Below are 11,735 nucleotides of genomic sequence, written 5' to 3'. Positions count from 1 at the left end.
CGAACGCAAGGTAACAATACTGTGGGCTTTTGTTTACGAAATGAGACAATAGTCTGCTTATTGTTAACCAGCGTTCTTGAAAATGAGAAGCTTAATGACATAACACGGTTTAGAAATAATTTCTTCATATTTTTTGGTACAAAAGTACCAATATTTCCAAACACCTAAATTAGCTAATAATTTAGGACATGTTGCAAAACTATATTTTCTAGAATTTCAGAGAATACTTTAAATATTGGCCGGTTATTTTTTACACAGTAGTGACGTCAACTAGGCAATGGCCTGTACTTCTAACATACACTATTTGTAAAGGTCACGCGTCAATGGTGAGCGCACTGAGTATTGTGTATAGGAAAACGGACAGTAACTACAGTATGTATGGCCTACTACTAGTATATAAAGTAAATCCGAACTGGTTTGCAGTTTGCTGAAGGTCGAATTCCGCAGGGACACCGCGCAAGTTATACAAATTAGCTCCCGGCGATACACTGCAGATCGCAGAACTGTGTGCATAGTTTACCACCACTCTGCCTAGCTATATAGTTATGTACAATACTGTATGAGTTTCTTATGAGTGCATGTCCATCTTAATAATAAGTCAGTTCGTACTTTTCATAAACTACTTTTTGAATCATAACTTTCGTGACCGAGGATATCTTGCAACTACGTGACGCTCGTCTGGCAAATTCTTAATGAATAAATTCGCTTCACGTAATGAGTAAGTCGTACTTAATTAGTCAGTTTTACCTCCCGAGTAATGAAAAACTCTAACATGATCATGATTGGTCAATTTGGCTCCACGGAGCAAAAAGTCAGCTACGCGTAGCAGCTCCACGTTGTGGCGGTTGCGGCCTACCATATCAGTATCCCATATGATATTTATATTGCAAGAAAATTTTATTTGTTGTCAGGTTTTATCTTAAATACACTAACTGGAAATTAAATACACTAATTAGTGAGGACCGGTATTTTGCTGTGGATATGTTTAACTGCAATTTGCGGGTAAAAATTTGAAATCCTGAGTAAAAATTTTGATCATATTCAACTCTTTGAGAAAAAAATGATATAAAAGAATGCATGTAAAATCCAGCTGCAATACAATGTACATTATTGACACACTATCACTCTCTTTATTTACGGCAATAATAGAATATCGATTTCAATCGAATTGAATACGATGCTCAGTTTTGAGTTTGTAGTTGACTACTAAGCGACCTAAGCGATCGATTGCTAGCCAATCAGATAGAACTCCTTTTCTTGCGTTCGGTGAAATACCAGTCGCCCGTCGCTCACCAACGGAGTATTAAATTTATATTTATCGAATAGGAAGTCGACACTGTGCACTGCTCCATGAGGCCACTGTTGTAATTTCGTTCTGGTATACCAGAACGAAATTCAAATTTGGCAATATTTTTGCTAAACAAATTAATCTGCAAGAAATATTTGGTACATAAACATTATGTAGCCAGAGGTATCCAGTGGTATAAAAATCTCAGCTTTTTTGAGAAAAGTGGGGGATGAGGCTGTGGATCACGAAATGCCCTTTTAAATGGCTAAAACTGGAAAAATCTGGCTCCATTTACCATTTAAACTTCCCTATTAAAACGTCTTTTGACGATTACTGCACTCATCGATACATTATTTGCTCGATGTATTCATAATTTTTCTGCATGTAATTTCATCGAAACCCATCCCAAGTTTAAGATCACATCAAAAAAATTAAGTGTCCTTAAAACTAAAATATGCCGTGTAGTATCAAAGACAAACACTATAAGAGGAGAATGCGGACGAGGAGAAGCAGTAAAAGGAACAGGAAAGGGCATAGTAGAATTAGTGGTCAACCTGTAGCTACCTGTCTGTTATCAACAATAAGAAGAAGCTACAAGAATCAAATATCTTTTTCTTTTAATGTATATATTCTATTATTATAAATAATACATGTAAGCTTTGCAATGAGAAACCAATAAACCTTTATTTTATTCATGATAAAACGCTGTTAACAAATGTGGCTCAATATGGCTTTTTAAAGTGTTCAATATCGGGTGTAAAATGGCGTAGATCCGGCTCACGAGTCACAGCACCCAGGGCGTGGAAAGTCTACACTACAGTACAACCAGTATTGTAGACTTCCAGAATGGTCGACTGCAGATCCGTTGGATAACGCTTTTTCATGAGGTTAGCATTTATTCCGTATAATGGAAAGTGTGTTCCGACGTATCTGCACTCGACCGGCCTCCTGGTGCACCTGTGATACAGTACTGGCTGTAGTGTAGACTTTCCACGACCTGGGTGCCCGTCAAGCTACAATAGCAACAGTGAATATCACAGGGAAATGAAAAGTGAAACTGGAAACCACTCTACTTTATACACACACACAAAATGACTTAATTGTGGCCTTGTGAAGAGTTTATAGATGTACCATGGTATCTATTTACTTTATTGATAAAAACTATTATAACTAATGAAAACGCCAAGAATTATAGTTTTGCCGCACAACACACATCTTATTGTATCTCAGCTGAATACCGAGTTACATTATACAGTGCAATGCATTGATATGTTGTACAAATAAAGAATTTTTTGGACTCTAAGGATATATAATCCCGAGATGTTTTAGCGGACGTATAGCCGTAGTCTATAACATTACAGAATGTACATGCACCTGATCCACAGCGTCATCATCCCTATATCTTCGTGTCAGAAATTGCCATGATAGGCGAATCCACTAGTTCTTCAACAGCCACGCATGGCAAGTTTGTTCGAGATAGGCCGACGGGTAGGCCGATCGAGACTAAGCACACCACCGGTTACCACAAAAATACACGCTTCTTCCCCATTACGCGAGCAGCGTTGCCATGTATCAGCTGAAATGACTAATTTTTACGATCTGCGCATGCTCATCATCCTCATTAACGTTGCCAACTAAAGAAAATTCGATTTTCGTTAGTTTTTGTTTTCAAGACGTAGAGTGGACTTTCAATACGCACAGTAACGCTTATCATATTCTTTTAACACATATATTCAACTGCAAGTCTTACAAATGTTTTGTACAAAAAGCAAAAATAACAGTATATATTAAAGGGTTTGAGAATATCACATCAAAATAATCTACACCATCATATCACAACATAGCTGAATATAATTACATCGCTGAGCTATTAGCGATTGGATTTTAGCCAATGATTGGTTTTTAACCAATCGCTCACCGAGCGCGGAGTACAAGTATGGGCTCATTTTGTATTAGAAGCTACTCTCAGAAGCCGGCGGGCAGTTTATAAAGAAACGTGCTTTGATGCCTATACAAAATAATTCTTAACCTGGCGTGAACGATATTACTGACTGTACGACATTTTATATTTTGTTTGCTTGTTTGTTTCATGATGAAATTGCGGATTACACAACGACGGTCCGTGTTTATACATCTATATTTACTAAACAAATACCCAAACACAACTTTAACATACGTTAACCAGAGAATATTTACAAAGGTCTTGACATCTGAAGTAAATTTAGTTCAAATTCTTGGTAGGCCTATACCTTTTATAAAACAATATAAAGTTATTGTTACTTATCCGGCGAGTAAGTTTTCCGTTACGTCATTCTCTGTGTGGTGATATACGGTACTGTTATTTAGGGGGTGTAATACTTTTTCGCTATCATGGCTATTAGTTGTTTGGCTATCAAAAACTTCCTTCACCCAATGGAATTTGGGGAGCTGCATAGATAATTGGTGGATGTTACAATCTAAGTGCGGATAGGTTTGCGCCAAGTTCGGCTGCAACCAGCCTAGTTGATGCGATCTGATTGTGATGATCCACCATGGCAGCGAAATTACAGCGCTTTGATCCCTCTAAGATCCGGAAAAGGCGCTATATAAAACACCGAAATTTATTTTATTTATTTATTTATTGTGGTACAAGTCGACGGACTTAACCAAGTAGCTTAGATAGGAAGGGAAAAAATAGATTATGTAATGCATTATTCCTTTGATGCCGATTTGATTTGCCGACAGGCTATTCATAAAAGTGGTACCATTGTTTCGAACAAAGGAGCCGGGCAAGGGAGTTCCACCATTAAATTGGTCACTGACCCGACAGCATATTAACGATTTTCCTGGTAGGTGACTGTCAATAAGTGATGAATAGGAAGTTATGTGTAAGCGCACCACTTGATAAAGTGGTAGGAGTGTTCTCACACAGCTCAAGTGTGTGCAGCTTTTTACGATTGGTTCTCCGTCAACTTCTTTTCATAATCTATTGTTAGCCTACGTTATAAATCCAAACACAAACGGACTCTTGTTATTGGTCAGTAGGCATATCCGTTGGTGATGATGTCATTCTTGAAGGGGAGATGCTCCGACATCTCTTAAGTGGTATGTTGAGATTAAATGCAATACAATTGGGTGGTTCCAAACGTCGTTTGCTCATCGGCGGAGATCGTAAGGGCAAGGAGGATAAAGAATGAGAAGGAGGTAGTTCTATGCGTGGGTTTGGTGAGTGCGTCCAGTAGACATCATTGGTGACGGATAAATTGGATGCGGATCCGCAACCTCCAGACGCACCGAATGATTGGTGCTGCTGCCTTTTTTCTTGTTTCCCACTGTACACTTCTGTTGATTTGGACTTGGTTAATCGAACCTGCAATAATAGAATACGATATAAATAATAATGTCTCATTTAAGACAGACGGTATGTTAACTAGGGTAAGGGTTACTAACCCTTACCATAACCCTAACCTCTAACCCTAACAACCGTAACCCCGACCCTAATTATAGCATATTATGATAATCTGACTTAAATGAGACATCTACCACAATAAGGCCATTGAACAGTGTACTGATCAAGGAGCTTAGATAGAAAGAAGAAGAAATAGATTACGTAACGCATTGTTCCTTTGATGCCAATTTGATTTGCCGACTGGCTATTCATAAAAGTAGTTCCGCCATTAAATTGGTCAATGATCCGGCAGCATCTCGACGCTTTACACAAGCAGGCGAAAATCAATAAAGTGACCACAATAAAGACATGTGTAAGCGCACCACCTGAGAAAGTGGTACCATTGTTCTCACGTATGTCATTAAATTGTGATGCATTATGTTATGGCTGATAAATTGACCGTACTGGTCCGGTAAATAACAAAATTCACCTTCATTTTGGGTTGCGAGCAAATTCCAAAAACGAAAAGCCCAAAAATCGACCCCCTATATGTTAATGCTTCCGCCGCCACTGTTTTTCAGTTAAAACATATTTCTGTAAAGCTACTGGTATCCCGTATTTACCTTTTCTGATATTTCTAGTTCGATGCGTGGGTTTGGTGAGTGCGTCCAGTAGACATCATTGGCGACGGATAAATTGGATGCGGACCCGCAACCTCCAGACGCACCGAATGATTGGTGTTGCTGCACTTTTTTCCCACTGTACACTTCTGTTGATTTGGACTTAGTTAATCGAACCTGCAAGGTTGTGTTAATGATAGAATACGATATAAATAATACTGGAACTTGGATGGTTTAAAATGTCATTTATTGGATTGGCATACACTAACAGACATTAGATTTTCCAAGTGGACACGCTACGTGAACGTGTGACGTCGATTTAATGCGATTCAAGACCGCCGATTGGTAACGAAAGTTTCAAGCGAACAAAGACAAAACGAACATATTCTTGTTTATGCCATAATCATAATGTAGTCTTTCAACCCTTTCACAATTTCAGCTGTGTAACTTACACAAATTCCCGCTACAAAGCGGTTCTTTTAATTTTAGACAATAATTTTAAAATCGCTTTGGATTTTTTGTACTGATCATACTACTATAGATGATCATCAGACTATAAGTACAGACTTTACATTATGTATGGAATATTTCTGCATAAAGTGCCAAGACTACTCTGAAAGGTGTCTGCATAAACCGCACGGGTTAAATATTTATTGGGGTGTGTCGGGAGATGGACAGGTGTCACCCACCTGACTTTAGGCGCTTTATTTAAATATATTCAACGCTCTTGCCTGATCGATTACACATAGCTGGATATCATAAAACCGTGATACATTATGTTATTGCCGATAAATTACCACACTGGCCCGGTATTACAAAATTCACCTTCATTTTGGGTTTAAATATGCAAGCAAATTCCACAAAAAAAGAAGAAGAAAAAAGAAAAGCCAAAAAACCGACCCCCCCTAAATGTTTTAACAATTAAAATGCTTCCGCCGCCACTGCTTTTTAGTCTTGATATTATTGAGTCGAATTTTGACAACATAATCTTGTAAAGCTACTGGTATTCCGCATTTATACCTTTTCTGACATTTCTGTTGGGATAGGGGAATCTCCAAAACCAGATTCAAGCGACAATAGAGACGAACATGCAGACCCTCCATGATCGCTCTCTCGTGGTAAGCGACAAGGTTTCTCCAGTTTACTATACCAAGGCATATTGGCGAAACCGGACGGTGGTCGGAGGAAGGCATTGTTTGGTTTGAGGTAAGGTGTTGTCCCGGGCAAACTCCGCCGACGATCGCTCGTTTCATTTGCAGAGACCAATTTTTTATAAGGTCTATAATCAGGGCTGGAACCTGTTAAAGAAACGATAATAAAAAATGAATAATAAATTGTAAGTAGGTATACTGTGTTCGATTCTCTGAATGTCAGTAAAATCACTCTTAGCAAAATGGTTCTAAGTAGTACCTTGAGCTGTCTTGTATGTGGAACTTTAAGTGGTTCAAAAGAATTATTTAGACCTGAAAATGGTTCTGGAAAGGCCGGAAAGAACGTTTGTGTTATGCATACAGGACAGAATGATTGAGAGTGCGGCCCTGATTTGGTAAAATGATCTAACTTGAAATTAAAATCGCTGTTTCGTGAAAAAGAGCTTTAAAGTTTGAACACTTGCCGTTTTTCTTTTTGAATAAAATAAATTATTAAACAGATCTAATGTCTTAGAAAATATAAAAATCTCATTATTTGGTGGCATGGTGGTGATTTGAGGATGTCACCAATGGAAAGAGCGCCCTCACATTACCCATGATATGGATTTATCTCAAAATGTCCAAATTTCTAGTTAGATCGTTTTACCAAATCAGGGCCGAAAAAATCCATTTTTAAATAAATGTAGATATTTATATAGAGCTTTATGATGTAAACAGCCTCAAAGCGCTTTTAAATTTATTCCGCCGTCATTAGAATATGTCGGAACCACGTTTGCAGTCTACAAATGGCGCAGGGTTTATCAGTACAACGACTGTGACTATACCCCTAACAGCTTCCCGTTGCACCTGGGTGGGTGAGACAAGCGAGGCAAAGCGCCTTGCCCAAGGGCCCAACACGGTGGTGGGACGGGGGTTCGAACCCACGCACGTCGAGCAAGCTCTCATATTATGAGTCCAAGGCCGTAACCACTGAGCTACCGTGTCCTCATTTTAGGCGCCATATTATAAAGTCTGTACGGTTTAAGATTGTTTTCCGCCAACTTTTGACATTTTCCCAATATATGAGGCATAATATTTATAATCATAAAGCAACTTACCACGACGTGAGATGTATGAATGGTGTTGGTAGCCATCGCTATACGCCATGTCGGGAGACAGGCCATGTGAACTCTGAAGCAATCTGAAACAATACAAAAACGGCAGGATTTGATGGTGATTATCAACACTGCTGCTGTTGTCAGAGGCGTACCGACAGGGGGCAAGTTTCACCCTGGCTAAAAATATCAGGAAAAAATGGTTCTAAATAACAGGATAAAATCATACTGGGGTATTGATGAAAAGTTGTAATGGCTACGATTGTTTTGTTGCTGGTTGTATTGACGTCTGGCCACTGTTATTGTTGTTGAAAGTTGATGCTATTGAATGGAATCGCTTTCTTGTGATAGGCCTATAACATCTTTAAAAATACCCAGGACGTGGAAAGTCTACATTGTTTGCTTTCTGTATTTATTGTATCACATTGTCATATTAGTGCAGTAACACTGAATATCACTTCTTCTCCCCTCCTCCCCTTCTTCTCCCTCTTGTTCTTTTTATTCTTTATCTCTTCCTCATGTTTCTCCCCCTCTTCTCTCGGTATGTGCCTTTGATACCACTGACTGTGACTGCTTCACGGGCACCCAGGACGTGGAAAGTTTACATTCCTTGCAATATTGTATCAGCGTGATATAACTGCAGTGCCACTGCACATCACTTCGTCCTCTTCACCTCCCTTGACCCTTTTCCACATCGCGTACGATATATACACGCGATTTCGTGATACTTAAATTTATATAATAATGCATATACGATTACTTACGCGGCAACATCAGCGTCACGGAAGGCCTTAGCAAACGGGTTATTCTGTATCTTCAGTTGTGTTATCTGTTGATTCTGATAGGCCGTTACCGCAATAAAAGCAGTTTCGGGAAAACTGAAGTAAGTCACCTGTGGTTGAGTGACATCTGATACAGGGCTGACTTCTCGAATTATCACGATGCGTGGGATGTACTTGTGCATTGAATTCAAAACGATCTGTGAAAAAATGAAGATGCATGCACATTATTTATGTATTCCGTCTTGTCTGTTTGCATTTTGTAGCTTTTTTTTTCAAACGGCAAAGCACATCTATAGGAATTAACTGTGCGAATCTAATGGGACTGACTATTCCAGTCAAAATCCACACATCCCTATGAAAGACATGACTTTAAGGGGGTACTACACCCCTCGATAAATTTGTGTCTATTTTTGCATTTTTCTCAAAAACTAATAAAACAGTGGTTACAAAAGTTATGTATATTATAGGGGCAAGGAATCAATTACTACACTGGAATTTCAGTGACCCAAGACAAGCGGTTCGTTATTTATGATAAGAAAAGAGGTACCGCTCGAATGTACCTCATTTCCTATCATATAAACTGAACCGCTTGTCTTGAGTCACTGAAATTTCAGTGTAGTAATTTGATTCCTTGCCCCAATAGTATACATAACTTTTGTTACCAGTGTGGTATTATTTTTTAAGAAAAATGCAAAAATAGTCACGAATTTACCACAGGGGTGTAGTACCCCCTTAATCTCCCACATGCGGAGGTGTATTTCATAATGAACTCCAATAACCTCTATAATTAATTATGCATATTAAAATTAGCAAAATACTAAACGTAATATAATTCTACTTTACTTGCATAGAGCTCGGAAGTACGCAGAATGGTAACAAAATCAAATATTTAAATAGTACTGTTACCACTTCCATTATTTTTGATGTGGTCGAGTACGAACAACCAAAATGATGTCCGCAATAACACTATTGCCCCTCAACATGAAAATACTATCAAAATATCCTTTATATTAATACGATCTTATAAAGATAATGTATAAAAAAGTAAACTTACGTTTCTTTCGACGTTTTCTTTATTATTTGTAATCTTCAACTTTGAAAAAGAAACGTTCCCTTTCATCCAGAAGGCTCCGGTATTGGGTGAGTCGTGATGCTCGAAGTATGTGCAGGCTGTTTCACCATCAGCCTTTCCTACCGGTAGCCACTGACAGTTGATAAATTTGTAGCGTTGTCCATCGGCGGGAGCGATATGTAAACGAATCCTGTATACTACCGATTCCTCTAGACCATTTACAGTGACGAGCATACTGGGAAACATGCGTCTGGAACAGAAAGAGTATAATCAGTAAGGATTTATAAAACATCTTATCAAAGCACATTTCAAGAACACGAGTATGCGATTCAATTGGATACATTTCACTAACATTTACGACGCGTCGAAAGTGCGAAATCCGTCGTAACTCTTCCACAGGGTTTACAAGAACTTTTACATGTTAGAGTTGCGATATCTATACGAACTCAAGTTACGATGGGATAAATTAAGGACTTATGCCGTGATACATACACCCATATATGGTTTAAACATTATGCAATCGGTTAGTAGCACCGTGGTCGACTTTCACTCAAGAGCGTAGCCAGCTTTCTTGGTCGGGACACGAATCGAGTTATTTAGAGAGAATGTACACGTAAAGTCTTCGCGCTTCAAAAAAGGCTTTGTTGTGACAAAAATTGTATTTTACACTATTTTGGCCCATGATCGGGATTAATTTTCATGGAAAACGGGCTCCTTGCTCCTTTTTCTTTCCTTAGTTCCTTTCAAATATTCTCTTTTATTTTGTTGTCAGGGGGTACTTTTTTCTTTCATTTGTTGTCAGGGGGTACTCTGCCCCTACCCCCATGGCTACGCTACTGCTTTCAGTTGCGACGCGTCATAAGTCCTTTAACCCCATCATAAGTCTTTAAAACCATCGTAACTAACTTGTAAAACATATAAACATGATAAAGAGTATACGATGGATGCGTCGTAACTATTTGTGAACTCTACCATTAGTTACGGGCATTGCATTGATGCTCCAGTCTTACTCCATCCAGTCTATAACCACGCGCTTTTCAGATTTGTCGGGTATAGGTATGACAAATTCAGATATACCGACAGACGTATTATTGTCGCAATCTAGGGCAGTATCCTTAATTCAGCATAGGTTTATAATTTATTTTGTTTACAATAAGAAATATGTTAGACGAAATTCTGTTTTTACTAAATACATAATCTGTTGGCACTGAAAACTACAGGGGTATTGATAATTGGAACAAAAATAAGATGGACTTCTTAGCTCTTACCTTCCCGCACGGTTAAGAATCATCTCGGTACCACAACGATTAAACTTCTTCCACAGATCCGAATTAACCAAGGTGACTTTTTATTCCGTTCACGCTCTGAAACACGCTTTCCCCGGCAAACTGGCTCGTATGACTAGTTTCACTTTCATGAGACGTGGTGAATTCCAAGGTAGATCTGACCCATTGATCTACCGCTAAAGGCTTGTCCGTAATACGGCCTACTGCATTGTGTTTTAAGCACATCAGAGCTTCCTCGATTTCTGCCTTTTCTGTAGATGTTGTTGAGTGTGCGCTATAACGCCGATCAAGAGTGGTATTTTGTATTGATTCTGGAGAGGAACCATCTAACGGGACATTCTCGTTCATGTTATCTACATGAATCTTAAAAGATGGGATAGTTAGTTGATGTTCCGACTGGTACTTTTTAGCAGATTTGGTCATTCCACCATTAGACGACGAAGATAGGCCAGGGCGTGGCGATGACGAATTTCTGTCGGCTGCTTCACCTTTACCGCTAAAAGTCTGCGGTAATTCTGGGGATTGTACTGATATCTGACGCAGACGATTTTCAATAGAAGCGAAACTGCTCGCAAAATCGAGCGGTAATGTCGTGCGTACCGGCGATATAGCTTCCTGTGTCTTGTCCGGTAGACAAACTCCAGAATTGTCATGCTGCAAAGGTTTTGAGAATGCCGCATCTAGTATCGGATAGGGTTTACTAGTGCTAGGCCCACTACTACCGCTGGAAACCGATTTCAACGCAGCGCTTCCGACTTCAAGGTTAGTCTGATCGGATTTAAACGAATCTTGTCGAGAGAGTAATGCGTCTATTGAAAAAGCGGTGGCATTTCTGGACAGGGTCATCTTGTTACTCTAATAGGTAATTCAGCTAAGTTTATGGCCGTCGTCTGCGTCAATTTGGCTGCTAAACTTGATAGCAATATTTATATTTACTGAGCTGCTGCTCGTCTCATCGAGCTCCTTACCCAATTGTCGATATTTCTTAGGGCGTGTACGCGTAAGTCTTCATTAAGGTGCTCATTAGCTATATAGAAAACAAAAACAGGCTTTGCGCGCGCATCATCATTAACAC

General features: G+C 39.1%; 1 protein-coding gene across 1 annotated transcript; it reads right to left on the bottom strand.

Annotated features, from left to right (window-relative positions):
• Window positions 1-1,925: 1,925 nt before the first annotated feature.
• On the bottom strand, window positions 1,926-11,506 carry LOC140164480 (uncharacterized). The gene is made up of 7 exons (XM_072187764.1): window positions 10,786-11,506; window positions 10,643-10,718; window positions 9,357-9,624; window positions 8,285-8,499; window positions 7,524-7,606; window positions 6,296-6,573; window positions 1,926-4,637 (listed from the first exon to the last, which is right to left on the bottom strand). The coding sequence occupies exons 1-7, from the start codon at window positions 11,504-11,506 to the stop codon at window positions 4,299-4,301; spliced, it is 1,980 nt and encodes a 659-aa protein (XP_072043865.1). The 3' UTR covers window positions 1,926-4,298.
• Between the last annotated feature and the right edge of the window lie 229 nt (window positions 11,507-11,735).

This window comes from Amphiura filiformis, chromosome 1 (genome assembly GCF_039555335.1).
Source record: "Amphiura filiformis chromosome 1, Afil_fr2py, whole genome shotgun sequence".
Lineage (NCBI taxonomy): Eukaryota > Metazoa > Echinodermata > Ophiuroidea > Amphilepidida > Amphiuridae > Amphiura > Amphiura filiformis.
Note: the sequence above shows the minus strand (reverse complement) of the source record. Positions and strands in the feature narration are given on the sequence as shown.

Excerpts from the sequence above, each read along its gene's own strand:
- LOC140164480 (XM_072187764.1), bottom strand. The coding sequence starts at position 11,506 with ATGACCCTGTCCAGAAATGCCACCGCTTTTTCAATAGACGCATTACTC. Across the intron at positions 7,607-8,284 it reads CGTGACGCTGATGTTGCCGC|ATTGCTTCAGAGTTCACATG; the intron begins GTAAGTAATCGT and ends GTATTGTTTCAG. Across the intron at positions 4,638-6,295 it reads CAACAGAAATGTCAGAAAAG|GTTCGATTAACCAAGTCCAA; the intron begins GTATAAATGCGG and ends CTATTATTGCAG.